The sequence below is a fragment of the Tasmannia lanceolata genome, unplaced genomic scaffold, assembly GCF_043159265.1.
Source record: "Tasmannia lanceolata isolate RefF3 unplaced genomic scaffold, GAP_Taslan_0.1 ptg000025l, whole genome shotgun sequence".
Classification (NCBI taxonomy): domain Eukaryota; kingdom Viridiplantae; phylum Streptophyta; class Magnoliopsida; order Canellales; family Winteraceae; genus Tasmannia; species Tasmannia lanceolata.
This window is the reverse complement of record NW_027518702.1, coordinates 6875830-6899443: the sequence shown is the minus strand read 5'-3', so window position 1 is coordinate 6899443 and position 23614 is coordinate 6875830. Positions and strand designations below refer to the sequence as shown.

The following is a 23614-nucleotide window of genomic DNA, read 5'->3' as shown; positions in this document are numbered from 1 at the left end:
AAACCTCTCCAAAATTGTAAAACCCTAATCAAATTCATGAATTGAAATTTAATATCCTACACAAAGAATCAATGGAAAATTAAAACTCCTCAGACGCTGTAGCGGAAACTATTTCTGTGCAGAAACCCTAACATGCGGGCAGTAAAACCCTCTCTATGTCACATCTTCCCTCTCTCTATGTCATATCTCCCCTTCACAATGAAACCCTTTCCCTAAAGCGGACAATGAAACCCTTTCTGTGCAGAAACCCTGACAAGCGATGATGGAAGATGAAGCCCCTCAATTTTCTGGTGACAATAGAACACACTTTCTGTTATTTTTTTTAAATTTTCTTTTTCATTTCTTTTCAATTTTGGGCACGTCATTTCCGAGGAATTCCGACCCATGGAATGCACCAGAACACACCCTACATTTTTTGTAGTATTTTTTTGTTATTTTTCTATTTTTTTAAATTTTTTATTTATAAATTCAAAAAATTCTTGAGACTGAATTGTCTTGCTTTATGCCTCTGCCTCTGAAAGCACTCTGTCCTTTGGCGTCCAAATATTTTTAATCATGAAAAGTTCTCTTGATAATATGATGATGACTCCAATATTTCTACCCATTTTGTTCCCCACATTGACTGCAACAAAATTGCAAAATTACAAATAATTTCTATGGGAAGGGAGTGGCCAAAGGAAAAGATTAAAATATCCAGTGGATTGGAAGGCAATTTGCAAACTGCGGAGGGAAGAAGAACTTAGTATTGGGTTACTTAAAGCTAAGGAACAAGAACCTTCAAGAGATATGGCAATGATAATTTAATGAAGAAAAATAATCTGTTCAGTGTTGTTTATCGAGGACAATGGCTATGAAAATTTAATGAAGAAAAATAATCCATCTGGCGTAGGTTATTGAGGACAAATATGTGGGGTTGTGGAGGGTGGGGTGTAAGGACCTAGAGACAGTGATGTGTGGTAGACTGGTAGTCCTTTTGCACAGTATCTGAGAGTGCTACTTCAGAGGGACGTGAGTGTGGTTTTGGACTTGGTTTTAGGAAGAATTTCAAACAAGAAGAGTCTGATTGGCATGCTTTCTTTTCTTTATTAGGATGTAGAAAGTGTCTCTGTGTCGTCATAACCTACTAAGAAAATCTGGATTCATGATCCTCATAGTCAATTTGAGTTAAAATCTTTATTCTCTTTTAGCACAAATGAACCGACTTCTCCATGCAATTTTGTTTGTGGAGCACCAGTACTACAACGAGCTTATGCATTTTGTCGGATATTTTTTTTTGAACAGTAAAATGTACTTATTAAAAGAGACCGAGATGGTCAAGGAAGAGATACATCAAAACTATAATACAACGCTGAAGGTAAAAAGGAAAAAACATACAAAGAATCAAGGGGGCAGAAAATCATAAAGCTCCAACTCTTCCTTCTCTACTCCTCTAACGAGTTTATCAGCCACTTCGTTTGCAGAATGACGCACATGCTGAAATACAATACTTGAGGTGCCCACCAAATCTTGAATTTCATGAAGTACCTCGCAAATCTCCAAGGACAAGGATGGAGATTTTTCAACAAGCAGTTCACATTCAAAGAATCCCCTTCGACAATCACTTTATCGAGGCAAGCAATTTAAAGCCTTGGTGCACCGCCCTAACATTAGCTTCATTGGGATCTGTAATACCAATGGGACTAACAAAGGCCCATATCACATCCATCCCCTAGATCATTTCTTAGAACTCCCCCCACCCAAGACGGGCCAACGTTCCCCAAACTAGATCCATTAAAGTTGAGTTTCCAAAATCCCAATGGTGGAGGCTCCCATTCCTGAACATACTTCGTCTGCACCTCCCCATTGCAACACACCTCCCTCCAACCATTCCAAAGATCATACGTAGATACAAATTTAAAGGTAGGGATGGTTTTAGCCTAAGAGACCACCAAAGCAACCACTTTCGAATAAAGGAAAAGGGATCCCTTAGAGAAGCCTTTAAAAACTCTAACATTCCTCTCTTTCCATAATACGCAAATAGTAGTTAAAAAGGACGAACTCCATCGTATCTTTCCTTTTTTCCTTCCAAGGGGCCAGAGGCCAGCTAAGAAAGAGATCCAATAGATTGTGAGGAAATACCCAAGCAATGCCAAATCTAGACAAGATCTTACTCGAAACTTCCCCCGCGACCTTGCAATGGATGAATTATGAATATGATCTACATATTCTCCATCTTCCACACATAAAGCACTGTTATCAACTATGAAAATTTGCCGCTTCCTCAAAAAATGAACAGTCCCGCTCCAGAAGGACCGCCCACCCAAAAGTCGCCAACCTGGGGGTGCCTAGATTGTCCATACTCTAGCTACTCTAGAGGAATAAGGACTAGAAGCAAGATGGGTGTAAAATGATTTCAATTGCCCTGATGATTTCTAAATACCCTTTATCCAAACTGTTTTACATAGCCTTCTCCAAGCAATTCTAGCAGTCTTGATATTGACGGAATTTCTCATTTAAAGAAATTTCTCCTCAAAATCGACTTCCAAACAAAACCATTAGCGTTTCTATCCGTGTACTCCTTCACAAACGCTTCTTTAGATGCGACCATAGAAAATAGATCAGGAAAAAGATTTCTGAGGGGAAGATGAGAGCACCACTTGTCAAGCCAAAATCTGATTCTGTCTCCAGTATAAACTCTAAAAATTATCTCTTCAGTGAACAAATGCCGTAACATTACTATATCTCTCCAAGTAGTTAGGCCTTTATGTCTGAAGGTATCACCTGATTCCCAGTTACCCGAAGTCGAACCATATTTGCTTTTGATAACTTTTACCCATAGCTGATTTCCTTCACAGCCAAATCTCCATAGCCATTTTCCCAACAGAGCCATTTTCACCTCCTTTATCTTTCTTATACCAAGCCTCCTCCTTTTCTAGAATTGCACACCACTTCCCAATTCACCAAAGGGATTCCTCTCTTTTCATCTGTTCCTCCGCGAATGCCCCTCTCCTTTCCTAGAATTGCACACCACTTCCCGATTCACCAAAGGGATTCCTCTCTTCTCATCAGATCCTCTCCAAATAAATCTTCTCTGGATTTGTTCCAACCTCTTAGTAATGCTTATAAGAACTTTAAAGATTGACATTTGATAAATTGGCATATTGAATAGAACATACTTAATAAGAGTGATTCTACCACCTCTTGATACTAAATTGCGCTTCCAAGTATCCAGTCTTTTTTCTACCCCCTCCACAATATGATCCCAAGATGGTTTCTTTGATCTGCCAGCTCCTAGAGGCAACCCCAGGTATGTCGAAGGCAAAGTATCAAAGAAACCAAATTTTTTTTGTCGGATATTAGTAAAATGGAGACTCAGTACTTGCAAGTTTTTTGATGACCGAATTCCGGCTAGAAATTAGATATGTTTCTTTTTGAATGGAGGAAATCCCGAAATCCCAAAATAACCTATTTTTAAATTTAATTTACCATTAAAAAAACTATTTTTAAATTTCAAATCAGCTCACGTGATTGGGAAAGCATATTTCAATGTTTTATTGTTTTGAGTGCTTCGGGGTTTGGTGATGAAGCTTTTAGAATTGTGAAAAGGCCTGCTCGGAGACAGTTAAGAAGTTCTGTAAGAAAGTGAAGCATATAGAGGGGGCCATTAGTGCAATCACCGTGAAGCAGTTGAAATGAGGAGTATTAAAATCAAATCAAAACTTGCTTTACTAATTCTAGTGGTTCTCATAGTTAAAGCTATTCGAGTGGAAATGACGGTTGATTTATGGTAAAGAGAAGGGGTGGATTGATTGGTTTGAGCTTCGTATAGGAGATGTGTTCCTCTTAATATAGGGTCTGATATCTTATATTATACTAACTGTTTCTACTTATTGGCAAACTTTATATATTATCTTTCAAGGAACTGAAAGAATATTTATTGGTTGTCTCTTTGCCACTATGGGAACTATTACATTGACAACTCGACTTAGAATCTGATTATACCTTCTTCAGTCTTTTGCAGTGGAAAGAAGAAAAGGGCTTACTGCACGATAAATTTCATCTCCAAGTTTACTGTTTTGTGTTTTTTTTTTTGCTATCATTATTGTGTTGCAAAGTTACTTTGCATATATGTTACAAAATTGAATCAAGATTTGCATTTCTTCTTCTTACTCTCATTTCAGATATATTTATACTTTCTGAAATCTTTTCTTAGCTTACAAGCGCTTACCCTGTACTCACCATTGTTGCATTCATTCAGCATTTAAAAATTTTTATTTTTATTTTTGAACCCTAGTTCCATTTGAATGTAATTTTACTTTCCTTTTTGGGCAGAATTTGGCAGAGGCTTCAGGGGATCTGGAGTTTCATCCTTCTACCTTGAGTCATTTTCCCAGAAATGAAGGTATGCTCTACTGGTTTTATCTGGAATTAGTTTTTGTTTGTACTGGCTACTGTTAATGCAATTCACTGTAAGCTTTTAATCAGGGTCATGATCTTTGGTGTGTCGTAGTTTTGAAGTGATTGTTGACCAAGCAAATTTAGGGAAATTTGTCCTTGTTTCTGATTTAAAAGGATCTTTTCTGTTATTCTTGCTCTACTTTTCAACCATTGTGGGCTTTTTGAAAAGCAAGACAAGGGATGTTCGGTCAGTGATGAGAGTTTCTGTTCAATTCATTACACCCAGGAAGTTTGTGGTCAATTTTGTGAAAGAGTACCACAAATTCTGTAAATGCCCAAGTTTTCTCGTAGAGTTAGTCACTTTTGTTTATATTTGGATTCATTTAATCAATTTTGTGAAAGAATACCGCAAATTCAGTGTCTTTCATTGGCATAAAGCCGGCCTTCTGTTGTCAATCGTCACTCTCTTTTGAGACGTATTGCTAAGTTTTTTTTGGAAAGAGTATTGCTAAAGTAGTTGTTGCAGTCTGCATTAAAATTTATCTATAGCAGCATTTGCTGCTTTTTGGAGTAACTAGCAATTCATGTGCAATGAAAGCCTTTTTTCTCATGTTTTTTCCGCCTCTTTCTTGATGTTTGAGCTGGTTTTATTGTGATGTTGCTAAAATTGTCTTTTTCTATTTGTCCATGTTATTTTGGGATGAGTTGCATTTTACTTCCTGGGTATCGTGTTTACTGTTTACATTGGTTTGTACCTCTTACGATTGACTATTCAGACCTTATGAATTTCGGCCCCATTTCATCCGGAATTGACGGAAATACCGAACAAAATGGAATATATCGCCAATCCGTCCCAGAACGAAATTTTTTGTCCATTCCGGACAGAACTAAACAAATTTTACAACTTAGGTGTAGATTCATAATAATAACCATTCTGACACCGTACTCAGGTCAATGTGACATCAATGACCATTGTATGCTAGCTGTACAATTTGTGAATGAGTTGTTCTTATGAAAATTGCAGTTTTGTTGTGATTCATAGATTCATATAGGGAATTAAAAGTTATAACTGGGTTTTTCTATGTGTGGTGTGGGTCTTTTTGCGTTGACGCCTTGTTTCCGGATGAATCCTCAGGACTGTGTCACGTGACATGTCTACGGCTAGTTTTATAGGCAAATGATAATGTTAATTATCTTCCCTCTTCTAGGTTTCTTTTTGAAAATTTCAGATTTGAGAGTTTAGGGTGAAGTTGATGGCGATAGTGATACCAGCGTTCATCTTTGTTATAATTGTTTACAATTTTCTGAGGCAATTGAAAGTGTTTCTTCTGATACTTATAACATGTTTTGGACAGGTTCAGCCGACATTGCAAACTCCAACATATCTGAGGTAGAGCGACTGGGACCTGGGAATGGTCAACCTGGTGAGGCTGGTTCTGCCACACTCGATACTTGTGTAAAGTCCAATGGGGAATATCCAGTGCTCTTGCTCTCGGGTCCATTCAATCTCAAGTAAGATTTACGAGATGCGAGTTTTTTTATGTAGAAAGTCCTTTAATGCGCCTCTTGTTGGATGATCCTCAGAGTGTATCTGTGCCGTAGTTAATCTAGATACCAAATAATGTACGATAGGTAAAATTCAATGGGAGGTAATCTAAACTGAAGGGCACCCTTGCGTAAATTAGGTGAAAGGACGCAGACTTGGTTGAAATTCACCAAATCGCATTTATGATAACACTGAAAATGTAAAAGTCAAAGGCATTAAATGCACTCTGACAACTTTCAACCAATTGGGGTGCTTTTTTACCTTATATATGCAAGGGTGTCCTTCAGTTTAGACTTCCTCATTCAATGAATAGTATGTCAATTTTCTGAATGTGTCTGATGTTTTGTGCAGAATTGGGGAATCAGTTTCTTGTTCATATGTTCACCCATTTATCAGCAAGAGGTTGATGCAAACACAGAACTGCATGTTTTTGAAGCATAAAAGCACATCTCTGGAGAGTGATGGTAAAATCTTTCTCGTGGGTCAATATATGTTGGGTCTTGATAGAGTTTGAATGATCCTATTTTTTGCTTGGCAGGTCAGGAGGAGAAAGGTATGCCTTCAACTTGCACGAATTGTGTAACGGATTCCGGAAAACAGTTGCTTAAAGCCAGAAATATGGGAATTTTGGAGCTTTCTCCTGAAGATGAAGTCGAAGGAGAAATTCTTTATTTTCAGAATAGGCTGCTTGAAAATGCAGTTACAAGCAAGCGCCATTGTGGTCAAACACCTTTCCCCTCATCCTTCTTCATTGATTTCTTTTATCCTCTTTTTGCTTTTATGTCTGTTATTTTCCTCTTAATTAATCACGTTAGTCATTATCCATGTTACATGGATTCTTCTAAATGGGTGAACAATCCGTGTCGGACACGTCTCGTATTCCAATACTTCAGGATTCTTTGAGACACTTCTAGATCTCTTTTATCCATTATTTTTCTAAATACCAATACCACAAATTTACAATTAACGCATGTTTTGAGTTTTACCCATCCTAATAGTAAGTTTTTTAAATGGAAATAAAATATATGTCTATTAATATTTTCAATATATTACTTTATAATCATATTATTATGTAAAAAAGTAAAACTTGAGAATTGATTAAAGAGGAATGATAGATACAAGGGAGTCCTTGCATAAAGAGCCACAAAAGGGCTCTTCATTGGATCCACGTCATCAAATGTAACTGATTTTATTTTTTCAACCGATTTTAAAATGTAACTGAAAATGACGTGGATCCAATGAATAGCCCTTTTGCGGCTCTTTATGCAAGGGCTCCCTTGTATCTATCATTGCTCTTGATTAAAATACTTTGGCGAATCCATGAATCCTTCTTTTTGAGGTTTGGCGAATCCGACACTTGATACCCGTGTCGGATTTCGACACCGGTATGTATCCGTACAGATGCAACATGAGTCATTATTCTAATGTAGTGAAACACCCTCATTGTACTATCTAGAAGTTGTTGTTTCTTCAGTAGAAGTTTCTTTTATTGTTACGGCTATATATGGTTGCATTATAATCATATGCTTTCACAAAAATATAACCGCAGCCTCTTATACTATCCGTTTTTTGTTCAAATTTCTCCCTGCAGAGGGTTTGATATTTAAGGTGGTCGCTAATCTTCCTCATGAGCTGAATGCTCTGAGGAAACAGAGATGGGATGCAGTACTTGTGAACCAGTTTCTTTGTGAAGTTAGGGAAGCGAAAAAACAGGGAAGAAAAGAGAGAAGGCACAAAGAAGCTCAGGCTGTGCTTGCTGCTGCAACTGCTGCTGCTGCAGCTTCTTCAAGGATTTCATCTTCCCGGAAAGATGTGCTTGACGAGACTGTCGCTGCTCATCATGAGGTTATTATTTTTATCTCCTATTGTCTTATGCAAGGTTTTAAATTTCGGCCGAAATTCGTGGAAAAAAAAATTTACATTCAATTTGAAATTTCAGTTGAAATTACTGAAATTTCAGTTGAAATTACTGAAATTTCGCAAAATTCGTGCAATTTTGAAAAAAACATTTCATTTTTCTGGAAATTTCGGCTGAAATTAGGGATTTTTCCGAAATTCGATTAGGTTTTAAATTTCGGTTTTCGGCCGAAATTAGGTTTTATCTCCTCGTGTCTTGCGCAAGGTTTTAAATTTCAGTGTTTGCTTTTCGGCCGAAATTCAGGGGAAAAAAGAATTTATATTCAATTCCAAATTTCAGCCGAAATTACCGAAATTTTATAAAATTTTGGAAATTTTTTTTTCCCCTGAAATATCCTAAATTTCGGCCGAAATTAGGGATTTTCCTGAAATCTCAGTATTTCGGCCGAAATTTAAAACCATGGTCATACGTGTGCTCATGTAAAAATGATCTGACTACTCTTTATTCTGTTACTTGCCTTCAGAGCCCTACGAAAGTGAATTCTGTTGGTGGGAGGGCCGGGCCTTACTCTCAAATGATGCCGCCTAGGGCGAAGGATACGCTTTCAAGATCGGCTCTTGCAAAGGTGTCATCAGACCAGTCTGAGTTTTTCCAACTCACCTCTGATTTTTCAAAAGAGCATCCGCGATCATGTGACATTTGCAGACGAAGCGAGACGATAATTAACCGGGTCTTTGTCTGTTGCAACTGCAAGGTTCTCTACCCTTTATGGGTCTTTTCTCTTTGACATTATTATTTATGGAACCTTTTGTTTCAAAGTCTAACAAGAAATGTTTTAAAGTCTAAAAAGAATCTTTTCTCTCTACCCTTTATGGGTCTTTTCTCTGTGACAGGTTGCTGTTCACTTGGGTTGTTATCGTAGCGTTAAGGATCCTATTGGTCCATGGTACTGCGAACTGTGTGAAGAGTTATTATTGCAAGCTAGAAGCCCTGGAATTTCCCCTGTAAGTACTCGGGATAGGTCTTGTTTCGCTGCACAATGTGGTTTATGTGGTGGTGCAAGTGGAGCTTTTAGAAAGGCGACTGATGGACAATGGGTTCATGCCATTTGTGCTGAGGTAGTGGAAATTTTTATCTTTTGTTTTGTCCATGGTTTTCTATTCCCAGTTTGATAGAATATCATTACTTTTTCTTTACTCATTGGATGTCCTCTAAATGTTTCACTTAAATTTTCTTTTTCTTTTTCTTTCTTTCTTCTCTTGAAGTGGGTTTTAGAAACAACGTTTCGAAAGGGACAACCAAATCCCGTTGAAGGAATGGTATGTGAATGTTTAAACTGATTGATGTTTTCAAAGTAATTTTATTTATTACAGCCTATATTCTTTATCCTGTGAAATGTTTCACATGACATAAGTGTTTACTTGTAATTATTATACTCGAACATTCTAATATAACTATTCCTTACTGTATTGCACATTTCTTTTATCAGGAGGCTAATTTGAAGGAAAGAGACCTGCTAGTTTGTTGTATTTGCGATCGCAAAGTTGGTCTGTGCATAAAGGTTAGGCTTTCTCAGTCATTTTCTCTTTTCTTCCTTTTATTTATGCCAGCCTGACTTCAAAAGCCTAGAGCTCATGACCATGGTTTTTAAATTTTGGTTTCGGCATCCACCGAAATTTCGGCCGAAATCCGGTAATAATAAAAAATATTATTTAATTATTTACCAAATTTCGGCCGAAATATCGGAATATTTATATATATTTTATTAAAAAAATCAATTTCTCGAAATTTAGTCCAAAATTTGGTAAAACTCGATATTTCGTATTTCGCCAAATTTTGGATTTCGGCCGAAATTTAAAACCATGCTCATGACACCATTTATTCAGTTTCCAACCATACTTTTTACTTGTTCTGCAGTGTAGTTATGGTCACTGCCAAAGCACATTTCATCCCACTTGTGCTAAGAATGCTGGCTTGTACATGAATTTAAAGACTATTGGAGGCAAGTTCCAGCGCAAGGCTTATTGTGAAAAGCATAGCCTGGAGCAGAGAGAGAAGGTCAAACCAATTATTATGTAAAATGTGGATCTTATGTAGTGATGTGATATTTTATGCACAATGTCTTTTTAACTTGGCTGATATTTTTCTACAGGCTGAAACTCAGAAACATGGAGCTGAGGAGTTACAAAGCATTAAACAGATACGGGTCAGTGAGAATGGCTCTTGGTCATGTAGTCTATGTGTTTGTATTCACTTATAGTCTTTTGTCTTCTTATTCATTTAGTCTTTTTATCATTTTAGCTATTGAGTTTCGATATCCCTCTTTCTTGAAACTAGAAGAGTATGTGTGTGTAAATAGTTATTAGACAGGGAGGGAAGCTGAGACGTGAAAGGTTGACAACGAAGAATGCACCATTCATTCTTAATAGACATGGAAATTTCAGAAACGTTTAATTACAAATAATTAACATATGAATGGGTTGATGAAGTGGAAACTAAGTTGATTGCCAACTTCCCTGGGCTGAGAGAGATGTGAAAAATTCACGACTAACCCATTCATTTATATTAGTGTATCTTCAGGTTCATTGCTGGTAAAAATGCGGCCAAAGCAAATCTTAGTTGACTCGGCACAACGTGGTCGAGTAATCGGTTGACGCGGTCATAACTGAAGAGAGTCAAAGGAGTTTTGATTGACTTAGTAGAAAAAATCGCAGACTGGAGACTTTTGAAACTATAGGTTCATCATTCAACATTTTGTAGGGAAATTAATCATCGTGAGACATTACATTTTTCCTTAACACGTTGAAACATTTCTCAAGGCTTTAAGTATGCACAGACACAACTGATCATTCACGTCTTTTCATCTAATCAATCTTGCATTAGTTGGGCTGTTGTTAAGATGAGAGCTTGAATTGTTGCCACCTCTTCCCCTTATGGATGTAACGGGAGTAGAATATGTAAACACGATACTTCCTTAGATACATGCCATCAAGTGTAAAACTTGAATGATAAGTTGTCAATAGGGGCTCTTTTATGGGATCTTGATTCAAGTAAATTTCTAGAAATCCAGCAAACGTTGAAAACATTCCAGAGAACTGAACTCGAACAATATATCCAATATTTCTTCACAAAAAACACAGATAGGGAGACATCACAGCACCAAATTTATTCAAGACATGACCGAAGTATGGTAAAATCCAAAATGCAAGAGTGAGATCTTGCAACTATTTATTAACTTTATGAAATGTACAACAAAACTTCTCTCTCTCTCTCTCTCTCTCTCTATATATATATATATATATATATATATATATATATATATATATATATATATATAACTCCGAACATCTTAAAACCCTTGTTCGATCCTATGCATTAGTATGTGATCAATGTCTGCCTTTTAAATCAAACTAAGAAATCCATATAAAAAAAAGAAATCAACCTAACAAAGCAAAATTTCTATTTTAAAGCAGCCCAAATAAAATTGGAAGTGTATTGCATGTTGTCTAAGAAAAGCCCAAAACGAGAAAGAAACGAAAAAACTCCAAGTTGGGGGATATATGGCGGTGCGAGCGGTGCTAAAATTGGAAGTGTATTGCATGTTGTCTAAGAAAAGCCCAAAACGAGAAAGAAACGAAAAAAATCCAAGTTGGGGGACATATCGTGGTGTGAGCGGCGAATGGTGATGGTGGTGCGAGTGGCGAGATTCGGGTGGCGAGCGGTGCCAACTTAGTACCGTTAGGTTGTGGTGGTGGAACATATATCGATGGAGCTCTTCCTGTGACTGGGGGACATATACCGACGGAGGAAGTTGGATTTGGGCAAGATCCAGATGGTAACTGGTTTAGGAGACTTTCCAAGCGAGAGCGAATTAGTCATAGGAGAAGAGATGTGGATCTGGGTGATTGGAAATGCATATAGTGTGGATTCAGAAATTTTCGTAGGAGGCTGGAATGCCTCCAGCCGAGTTTGTGAGAAGATAGGTCCAGCTTAGACTTCAACTTTCCGGTGGCATCGATGGCTCGGAATTCCGATGGAGGTGGTGGCGGGTACTGTGAGGTGATGGGGTCTGGAGGTGGCGGGTGTTTGGAGACGATGGGGTCTGATTCATTGATTACTGAAATATTTCATCAGGTTTCTGATGGGATTCCATTCAATCTGGAATCAATTCCATTGAAATTGATATGCAATGCTGATTTAAGTTTTTGGGGAAGAATAAGAAGTGGCTGGTCTGGTGATCTTCCAGCTATGGAGGGGTGGCTGTATCGGAAATCTTGACTGAAATCAGTTGTGGTGTATAAAATTGCCCCTCTTGAGATTATGGTCTTTCCACCAGTGGGGGTAAACATTTTGCCGGCTAAATCTTCATGGCTGTCGGCCACAAACTCTCCCTTTAAGGAGCTGCTACCTCGGGATGAAAAATTTCGAAAATCTGGGTTGTTGTGTTGGTGGAGGGTTACTGGTATTCCACCAGAAGCCTGTTGTTTTGATAATTTTAGAAGGTTTGGGGATCACATCGGTAGGGTGCGGGATCTCGATGCATCGTGTTCATCTGGAGTAGGATATGATTCGGCGTTAATTCTTATATCCTTGGCTGGGGATATTGGCCGAGAGATATCTCTGCAAGTGACTATCGATGGCTCTGTTAGATGGATTCGTTTGGAACTGGTGGATCCTCTCTCGAATCTTCCGTCGGTAGATGATTATTCTTCTCAGGATGTGGACGGTTCTTTTGGGTCTCAAGGTCTTGAAGATAATATGGAGAATTTGAATGATGTTTCTGAGGGGTGTTCGATGGAGGAGGTAAGCTCGTTGACGGATGTTGGGGCGAAGGTTGTCGGTGAAGACGGGGCAGAGCACGATTGCCGATTTAACTATTGTAAACTGACTTTGGGGCATGTTAGCCTTTTGAGCGCGGATGGTCATTTTGAAAATCAAAATTCTAGATCGCCAGTGGGATACATGTGGAGAAGTGTTTGTGGTTTACTGTATTCGCACACTGACGTGGTGGGCCCCCAATCGGCTATTAATTGCTTTGAAGACATTTTGGAGGCCATCTCTCCGAGGGAGCAACGGCATGGGTGTCTTGCGGGCCACATGTCAGATTCTTATCTTTTTGGGTCCAGGTCTCTGGTGGAAAGCCCGATTAGCCCATTTATTAGTGACGGGCCTTGTGGAATGCATATGGAAGGCCTGGCCCAGGACTTAAATATCTCTTTGTCATCAGTTGAGGGTGGATGATTGTGTTCCCATCAGGGTACATACACCACTATTGCGTGCAAAGTTTTAAATTTCTGTTTCGGAATGCGTTTCGATCCTCACCGAAGCCAAAATTTCCGCCGAAATTTTGAAATTTCGGACAAAATCTAACGAAATCATATTAAATAATATTTTATCTCGTACACAATTTCGATTGAAATTACCGAAATTTCGGGGAAATATTAAATAAAGAATAAATTCCAGATTTTTTGGAGATTTCCCATAAATTTCGGACCGAAATTTCAGGGATAACGAAATTTCGGTCGAAATTTGTGACGTTTCGAGTTTTACCCAGTTTCGGTTTCGGGGTTGACCGAAACCCGAAATTTCGGATTTCGGTTGAAATTTAAAACCTTGATAGCGTTTATACTCCTCTCCTTGTATCTTTGGGCTGGCTCTCGAGTGTGGGAACTCTGATTTAGGGGTGGAACAGGGGAACCAAGTTTTGAATTCTGTCAGCCAAACCAGTGTTGATTTTTCCACGGGTAAGTGCGGATCAGGACGATTCGATCGGGCCAGTATTATGGATGTTGCGGTGCATTTGGATTTCTATTCTCAGGAAGATGGCACAATTTCTTATGGAGGAAAGGGGGTTAGGCTACAGCAAGATGAAACTATGAACTTGTTGGTTATCCGTGATGCAGGGTTGGTAGTTAACCATGAAGATGGTTCATCTCAATTTCTGGTCAAGAAGACTCGGGGCGATAAATTTAGTGTCGCAAGATCTTCCGTGGAGGCTTGTTCTGTTGAGAAGGATAGTCCTAGCGCATCCAAAGGGGTCCTGAACCTAACTCGAGTGCGTATGGAGTTAATCAGTGGTTCGACTTTTTCCATCCCTAAGACCTTTGTATTTTGAGCTCTTCTTTTCTTTGTTGTACTTTTGAGGACCTCCTCGGTTCTCTCTCTATCAAATTATATTACCATTTCAGAAAAAAGAAAGAAAGAAAGCCCAAAACATGGTTTTAAATTTTGTCCTAAACATTTTGGTTCGGTCGAAAGATTTTAATTTCGGCTGCTACCAAAACGAAATCTAATTGGATCCTGAAAAATGATATATTTCCCCTGTAATTTCAAATTTTATTTAATTTTTGGGTTGAAATATGCGAACCATGCAACTTTTCAGATAAAAAACAAAGTTTATGTTGAAATGTTGATATTTCGATAGAAACTCTAACAAAAAATCAACTCCACTTGCAAAAAGGAGAAGAACAACGGGATTTCTTAAAGATATTTAAAAAAAATGACAAAAAATAAAATGAAAAATCATTGATGTAGGATCTTATATGGATTTCGGCCGTGATTTCTTACCAAAATGTTTCTGTGATTTTGCATGATTTCGGATGAAATTTCTTAACGAAACCAATATGTTTCTGTTTCGCTGGTGACCAAAACTGAAACAAAAACCAAAATTTAAAACCTTGGCCCCAAAAAAAAAACTACTAAAACAATTGAACTTCTAAAGTTAGATTCTCTACTTGAGAAACTCCATTAAGACTCCTTCCCGTGTTACAAGTTACATATCCCAGCCCAATCAAACCATTTTCCTAACTTGAAATTTTTTTGAGCATGAAAAAAAAAAATTCCAATTTCCAACCTAATATTATTACATTCTCATTTCATTTGGCTCTCCAAACCTGCTTAAACCTTTCCCATAAATTGAATAAAAGTTACTAAATTTCTCCATATATAATGACTCAATTCGCCCATTTTCATGATGAACAGAGCTCTGTAGGCCCCATTATTGACGTTAGCATAATCTTTTGGTCACCTTCATGACTACTTTTGGATCTTAGGCGACCATCTTTTTTTCTTGATCACTGTTGCTGAATTATGGGTTCGTTCATGAGCTTTGTTGGCATGAGTGCCGTTTGGTTTGTGAAAAACTCGCCCTCTTGTTTGCATTTTCAAATGCCGACATCTATTAGTAATTCATCATTCAAAAGTTCTCTTTTGAAAACCATATCCGTTTGATAGGCTTGGTCTTCTATGTTTCATGATAATCAGCTCTTATGGGAAAAGTTTAAACAATGATCTTACATATCTCTTAAGTTTGCATAGACCGAGCATAACTTGGATGCTATTGATCTTAAATTTTCTATGAAGCTTGCCATCCAGTAGTGAAAAGTTACTTCCCCTCCTTGCCTTTTTCAAACTCTTTCAACAATCTCCTAGCATTCTTGGGAAAAGGGACTCCAATTGTTTGAATTTGATTTTACCCTTTTGTTTGCATCTTAAAATTTCTACGAAGCTTGCATTCCAACAGTGAAAAATTATTTCTCCTCCTTGCCTCTTTCAAACTATTTGAAATATGTCCTATCATTCTTGGAAAAAGACTCCGATTGTTTGAATTTGATTTACCAAAGAATTTATTTTGAGATTGAGTCAAACTCTAATCTTGAAATTTCAAAGTTCATGAAAGGCACGAACTTTTATTAATCCTACTTGATTTTGTCACTCCTTTTATTTCAAGAGAACTTGATTCCAATTGTTTGAATTTGATTTTACCCTTTTGTTTGCATCTTAAAATTTCCATGAAGCTTGCATTCCAATAGTGAAAAATATTTCTATCATTCTGGGGAAAGGACTCCGATTATTTGAATTTGATTTACCAAAGAATTTATTTTGATTTTGTCACAGATTTTATTTCAAGAGATCTTTTCAAAAATAGCTTTTCAAATCGAGGTTAGTCATGTTTTTCGTTCACATCCATTTCATTTCTATGTTCACTATCATAAATGGGATCACCTTGGATTTTACGTAGCTCATCTTCACGTTTTCCATTACTTTTTAGGACCAAATCTTCATATTCCTTGGCGAAGGACACTGTAGGCCTTAGAATCAATGTTGATTGGACATCAACCTTACCATCTGATCTATGCTCAACTCATACTATACATTCTTTCCCGAGATTTTACAAATTAGAAAGACAAGGGCCCTCCTCTTTAAAAGACAGGTGGAATTCTCATTTACTAGGCAATGACGTAATTTTCTCTTTGTGCTTCACAAGGGAATATGGATTTCTTTTCCCAATGGGTTTTGTCCTGGTCATATTGCCATGATCACTTGGGCAATATATGAGTTGCTTCCATTGGGATTTTGTCACTCCACACTCCTATTTTTTACTTGGGCCCAATAGAAAAAAGAAACTGAGAAATGAGTAGTTACAACTTACAAGCATGGTTTTAAATTTCGGTTGAAATAACGAAATTTCAGATTTCGGATTGGACTGAAACTGAAATCACCAACATCCAAAATTTCGGCCAGTGTCCAAAATTTCGGTAATTTCGTCTGAAATTTCGGTAAAATGTGATTTTTAAATTTTTTTCCAAAATTTCAGCCAAGATCATACAAAGTTTTTGCCGAATTTCGGTACCGTAATGAAATTTGTTTTTTTTTTTTACAGAATTTCAGTTTTCTATGTCTGAAACTGAAACCAAAGTTTAAATCCTTGGTTATAAGCATGGTTTTAAATTTCGACTCGGTGGGGACCGAAACTGAAATTCGCCGAAATTCCAAATTTCGCAAGTTACCAAATGTCGGCCGAAGTTTCTGGAATTTCCGTCCGAAATTTCGTTTTAATGGCATTTTTTTTATTTAAAGAAATTGTTACAAAATTTTGGCCGAAATTTCGGAATTTCAAACCCAAATTTCGAAGCTTTACCAAATTTCTGACCGAAATTTCGGATTTCGCTGAAATTTCGGCGGGGTCCAAAATAGGTACCGAAACCGAAATTTTAAACCTTGGTTATAAGTACCTCACGTCCCTTTGTGAACTATCTGTCTTATATGATTCATGGTTATTTTCTTCTTCCAAATGTAATTTGCAACTGTTTCCATTGAAATGATGTTTTCATTGGATTAATTCTCTATGGATAGTGAGGTTGCACAGTTTTTCTTCTGAAGTACATCATTTTTAAAAGTGGTTATATTGTTATCATGCCTTTATAATTAGAGGCGACAAGAGTCTTTTTTGAATAAAAAAACTCTCCTATTTCATCATGTTATTTAATACCAATAGATTTATATGTTGTCTGCAATCCCCGTGCAGATAAAATTCTACATGGAATTATGAATTCGAGTATTCTTACCTTTAGTTCTTAGTCTCTATTATGGATTTATACTTGGACACGAATTGTTGCTCATAACAACATCGTCCTTGATCTCAATCATCACGATCTCAACCTCGAACTTCACAATATAAAAAACGCATGTCAGTGAAAGGGCCGATGTTTGTGCGTCCTCCATCATTCAACTCCTCATTAACATGTTTGTTCCTTGATTTCCCTCTACGGGATGAATCTCTTACCAATGTCAGGCGACGTAGCCTTTACAAGTTGCAACTCCTTTAGGAGAATAAATTCCCTTCGACAAATCCTTTCATGTGGATCAATAGCCTTCTTCGATGCCATCTAGGATCCGTTGAATGATTTTTTTAAATCAAACTTGCTCAGATATCAATTTAACACAAGCAGAATTCCTTGGAACCATCAAATTTTTTTTAAAAAAAAACTAAAACAAAATGCTAGACAACCGAACAATCACACAAAAATCTGATACCCTCACAAACAATGCTGGCGGTTAAAATAACGATGGATTTGATTAAATTATGATACAATTAACGTCGGTAAAGAAAAATCTCGTAACTATTCATCTGCCTCTTGAAATGTACATTAAAACTTCATGTATGGATCCAAAACACCTTCAAAACCCTAGTCCAATCCCAACCATTGGTGTATGATTTATTTCTGTCCTTGAATAAATCTAAATGAAGCCTAATTTTATTTTTAGAGCCGTCTAAGATTAAATAAGAAGTGTATTATTATTATATGTCCAGGGAACAAAAAAAAACAATTTGCAGATGACATAGTCTTAATTTGACAAAAAAAAAGCAGGAGCAAATGCTAAATTAGAGTTATGGAGAACTACTTTGGAATCCAAGGGTTTTAGACTGAGTAGGACTAAGACAGAATATATGGAATGCAACTTTAGTAATGTAAGGAGGCAGGATGGGGATGTAGTAAATATGACTGGACAGGAGGTACCTAAGGGGGATATCTGTCGCTATCTTGGTTCAATTCTACATAAGGAAGGAGAGATTGAAGAGGATGTTCACCAGAGAATAAGAGCATGTTGGTTGAAATGGAAGCTTGCCTTAGGAGTTCTATGCGACCGTAAAATCCCTACCAAGTTGAAGGGAAAGTTTTATACGACAGCTGTGAGGCCAGTCATGCTGTACGGCTCAGCATGTTGGGTCACCAAGAAGCAGCATGTGCATAAGATGAGTGTAGCGGAGATGCGAATGCTTAGATGGATGTGCGGCCACACAAGGTTAGATAGAATTAAAAATGAAGACATTCGTAAAACGGTGGGGGTGGCACCAATTGAGGAAAAGATGAGAGAGCACCGCTTAAGATGGTTTGCACATATCCAACGTAGGCCTTTGGATGCTCCGGTGAGAAGAGGCAACTCGTGCCAAATTGATAGAGTAAAAAGAGGTAGGGGCGGCCGAAAACAACTTGGGTAGAAACAGTGAGGAAAGACTTGATAGCTAAGAACATAACAAAGAACATGACCTTGGATAGGATAGAATGGAAGAAAATGATCCACATAGAAGAACTCAACTAGAACCAGGATTAGAGCCGGGTAGATTCCTTTTACCTTCTTCATGATTTTTTTTCTTCTAAAGGATTCATTTAACCGACGCCAACTAGTTGGGGACAAAGGCTTTGTTTCAGTTGTGTTGTTGAGGGAACAAAAAAAACAATTTCTAAAATTTAAAACTTTCAAAATCAGTTTCTTTATAAATTTCATTGAGGCCCCTCCCCCAATTGCAATTGACTTATTTGAGGCTCTGATCTCAAACAGACCTCTTTCTCGACTCAAAGATTTTCCAAGTTCGAACATAGAAAGACTACAGGGCCGTTTGGATACGCGGATTTTAGAATCCAGGTTTTTGGTTTGAGAATAGTGTAAAAGAGGGTTCATGATCCAGCTGCTATATGCTGTCCTGCTGCTACTCTCTTGCTGATGGGAAGAAGGGCGAGAAGTAAAAACCGAGTAAAAAACGACGGCTGGTCCGCTTCTTAGCTACAATTTTGAAGAAATCCCAGATTCTAAAATCCGCTTATCCAAACGGCCCCTACATGTTTTCTTTTCATATGGTCCACCAAAACCAACCATACTCTATCCAAAAATAAAGTAAAAATGTCTAAACATCTCTATGGATTATAATGACCTAGTTTGGCAATTTTCGTAATGAACATAACTCTATTGGAGTCATTATTGATGTTAGTGTGATGTTTCACTCCCGTTGAGCCTACTTTTGGGTCTTGGTCGAACCTTTTCTCTTGAATCATCATTGCTGAATTATGGGTTTGTTTACGAAGTTTTCTTGCTCTGTTGAACCTCTCTATTAAAGCATCTTGACATTTGGGGGACTATAACTTGATAGGCCCATACGATCAAGTTATCTTCTTGTTGATACCATAGCATCCAAAGCTAAATCTAGTTTTGATTGACTGATTGTAACAAGATAACCGGAATACACCCAAAACATGGCTTTCTTATTTATGACTTTCAGTTTCAGAGTACTATCTATTCTCAAATTCATTAACCAAAATATTCACCGATAAAAATATAATATCCATCTCCTCTGTAGGCCCTAATGTTGACCGAATTGGTGCATTCCCATGCTTAGTACTTTAGTAGCAGCGATATAGTTGACAGCTTGTTACAACCTTCAATCCACCAGGATCGCTTAATAAAGCCGATTCAAGCGAAGGTCATGGAATCACCTACTTTTTTTTTATAGGATTTGTGCACTTGCTCAAAGCTCAAAATTGGTTCTTTTCTTATTTGGCCTCACACCTTATAAAAACATCCTTTGCATTTTCTCAACAATTGGGAATAATGTCCTCTCTATCCTAAACAATAACCTCAATTGTCGTAAAATTTTGTTAGTAACAAAAGCAATGATCTGTGCAAGAGAAAAAGAATAAAGAAACAGAAAAATGAAAGAAGAGGGAATCTTACTTTTCCATAGATTGATAATGGCAATATTTCTCTCATTCATTCTCAATGCTTTCTTCACTCATAAATTTCGATATCTCTGGCAATGGAAGCCTTGCATGATGAAAGGATAGATCAGCTTTGTGACAATCTGAAACATTATCCATTCTTCTCATCTTCTCCATATGTGGAAATCCTAAACATTATCAATCCCTTTCACCTTTTCTTCATTAGAACTTAAATTGCTAAATTGGCTCATTCAATGATTTTCTATTTTACCTCATTACATCTTCAAAACAATCGTGGACTAAAATTGCTTGGGAGCTTGCCCTGCCCTGCTAAAGGACACTCTTCATCATACTATAGACTGGTAATCATCAGGTTGAAGCTCCACTGAATGATAAAGACCCCTTCTAATTCACCTTCTATTGAATGAGCTGATAAAGAAAGGGTATTTTTGTTCTCTTAATTGTTCAGAAATGATGGGGCCATGAAGATATCTATTTATGATGACCAAGAGGCACGTGCCTAATTTGAATAACCATGTGCATGCTACGTCAGCTTAAACCTTTTGGAACTTGGAAGTCATGCTTAGTAAAGTGGGATGTTAGTTTGTGCTTTTAGGTCATTTCTTTCAACTTGATAGATTAGTTTAAGGTTTAAATTGTTGCAGACTTGGAAGGGAGAATGCTTGAATGTGTGTCAAATTACGGGCGAGATTTATTTCTTCTTTCACACGATTATGCATTTCTTACATATCCTTTAGCTGATAGTTGGAAGTGGGGATACTTGCTATTTGATGCACTACCAATCCTATCAGTAATAACTAGTACCCGTTGAGATCTATCTTCCAGCTTTGTTTGATATCCTTTGTATAACTTTGCTTTTAATTTAAATGCACTATGGAAATTGCTTTTTTTTTTCCCCGAATGGCGTGGGAATCGCTTTCTTATGCAATATATTCTCACATACTCCCATATTGTTACCCCCTATTTTCACTAACAACTTTTGAGAGATCTGAAATTTTTGTTTGTATCAGCTTTTAGATTTTATCAATACAATTTTGCGTTACTTTTTTACGGGTAGTAACATCAAGACAAATGATTGATCTGATAGCATCTATTGTTGAAATTTCTTTCTACAGGTTGAACTAGAGAGAGTGCGACTACTCTGCGAACGAATTATCAAAAGAGAAAAGCTTAAAGTAAGTTGTGATTTGCATGTTAATGCAAAAGGAGATAGTTTATAGCTAATGCATTTATTTTCCAGTGAATGTTTGTTGTTTAAGTGAGACGTAGTTGGTATCTTTATGGGACACATTGACATGGATTCATCCCTTTTAACCTTCTTAATAGTGTCTTGTAACAGTACATTCTTTGCTCGCTGCATAACACATGTTTATATGAGGTATTTAATCTTTGTGCAGGGTCTCCTGATTGATAATGTATTTGCAAAATTTTAAACATTGTATGTCTATGTGCATGCATGCTCCAAGGCCCTTTTATTAAAGTACAATCTAATATTGATTATGTGACCATTCAACATTTTTTTTTTATTATGTAATTTGGTTAATTGGTTTTTTTTTTCCTCTAACAAAAAAAATGAATTTTTGAGTTGAAAGTCCACTACCATTTGCCCAACAAAGCCCTCCAGAGCATTCTCATCTCTAGTCCAAAGTCACTGGCAGCATATACGTGGCAAAGATTGGCCATTGGGTATCTGAAGACCTTTATAGGAAGCAAGGGGCCACGGTTTGGAGAGATATCCTGATAGTTGCTGATCGTTTTAAGTTGGGTACGTGTTTCAAAGTGTATTCGGGTGACCGCATACGTTTTTGGCACGAGGCTTGGTGTTTGGTATCTCCTTTGATGGTATTATTTTTGGATTTATTTATTGTGGGAGAGCCTAAGGATATATTGGTGAGGGACTGCGTCGAAAGAATTGGCAATAATGTGTTTTGGAAACCGAGGTTTAGAAGAAATTTCTTTGATTGGGAGTTGGAATATCTGGAAAGGCTGTTCGAGGTGTTAGAATCTTGTTACATCAAGCGCCCTGGTCTGACAAAAGGGTATGGATCTGGTATGGATCTGGGACTCTACTGGGGCCTTTTCTGTCAAATCCTTCTAATTCCATCTAGTGCCTTCACCTGTCTCCTCCATTGAGGGTATGGATTTGGATCTGGGACTCTACAGGGCCTTTTCTCTCAAATCCTTGTACTTCCATCTAGTGCCTTCAGCGTCTCCTCCATTGAAGCAAAAGTGTATCCAGGCTCCTCCTTGAGTGTGCCTCTTTTGTTGGGCAATTTGTAGAGGCCGGATTCAGATGATTGACTTCTTACGCAAAGAGGGTATGTGGTTGATAGACCATTGTTCTATGTGCGTTGGTGAATCCATAGACCACATTTTATGCATTGCGAGGTAGCCAGTGTGGTTTGGGGTTGCATTTTATCCAGGTTTGGTATTTTTGGGTCTTTCCATAAATTTTTTTTGAATTGGTGCTTAGTTGTGAGGGAACTCCTTGGAAAAAGAAAGGAAAAGTTCTATGGCACCTTTGCTTACTAGCAACCACTTGGTTCCTATGGAAAGAGAGATTCAAGAATTTTTGAGGGGAAAGCTAAATCTCCCTATTTTCTTTATATCAAAGTCATTGCCTCTATCATTGCTTGGGCTCGGATCCCCCTTTGTTCCAATTTGTCTCGGCGTATGATCTTTGGGAGGGGTGGAAGGAGGTGTGTTTCAGTAGGGAAAACCGTCCAAAAGTTAACCAAATGTGGAAGGTACCTTTGGAAGGATTGGTTAAATTAAATTTTGATGGTTCTAGCTTAGGCAACCCAGGACCTGCAGGTATTGGAGGACTCATGAGGGATTCTTATGGTACAGTCATTTGGGCTTTTCTGGTCCGTTTGGACCCTCGGATGCAAGTGAAGCAGAAGTTACAGCGGCCTATCAAGGAATAAAAATTCTAGATTGTTCTTTATTGAACTCCACGATTGTTGAAGGAGATTCTCTGAATGTGATTCGTTGGCTTAGAGGGTTGGTTGTGCCTCCTTGGAGATTCTTGCGGCTTTTTGACGGGATCCAGGATCCGGTAGAAGGATCTTCCATCGTCAACCATGTTAGGTGATCTGCTAATAGCAAAGCTGATAAACTAGTGCGTGATGGGGTTGAAAGATTGGGTCTAGAGATGTGCCCCCTTGATTGTTTATTTTATTTTTTTATCTTTGTATTCTTTCTTTAGATCCTGTTGTATTGCTCTGCTTTTCTGTAATTCTTTTGGGCGGATCATCTCGGTCTTCCCTTCTTTAATTATACTTTACCATTCAAAAAAAGAAGTTGAAAGTGTGAAACATGTGCGAAAAGTTACATTAAAAGCTAAAAGATATGTGAAACCCTGTCATAAGTGCTTTGCAAGGATATGCTAGTTTTGCAGCCCATTACTTTAGTTCATTTCTTGATATGAAGGTTGGTTCTAAAAGATGTTTCAATTTGCAAGGTCTTAACAGTTAAATCAAGAACACATGTAGCTACTTGCAACAGCTCATCTGACATATTCCCATCTTATTTCAT

At 37.6% G+C, this 23614-nt stretch overlaps 1 protein-coding gene across 6 annotated transcripts in view; it reads left to right on the top strand.

Moving 5' to 3' along the window:
- The window catches only part of LOC143857520 (PHD finger family protein), a 46611-nt gene that overhangs the window by 16210 nt on the left and 6787 nt on the right, over nt 1-23614 (top strand). For 4 of the 6 annotated variants that reach the window (XR_013238686.1, XR_013238684.1, XR_013238683.1 and 1 more), the window contains exons 7-18: nt 4312-4381; nt 5733-5889; nt 6275-6387; nt 6462-6644; nt 7515-7768; nt 8305-8535; nt 8675-8899; nt 9047-9100; nt 9271-9342; nt 9699-9839; nt 9934-9987; nt 21193-21252. Coding sequence is in view for 1 of the 6 variants with exons in the window: in XM_077367961.1 (XP_077224076.1) it covers nt 4312-4381; nt 5733-5889; nt 6275-6387; nt 6462-6644; nt 7515-7768; nt 8305-8535; nt 8675-8899; nt 9047-9100; nt 9271-9342; nt 9699-9839; nt 9934-9987; nt 21193-21252 (1614 nt within the window). In the remaining 5 variants the exon portion in view is untranslated. Of the gene's footprint in view, nt 1-4311; nt 4382-5732; nt 5890-6274; nt 6388-6461; nt 6645-7514; nt 7769-8304; nt 8536-8674; nt 8900-9046; nt 9101-9270; nt 9343-9698; nt 9840-9933; nt 9988-21192; nt 21253-23614 lie in introns of those variants that run through there. The other 2 variants (XR_013238685.1, XR_013238687.1) reach the window with 2 other exon arrangements.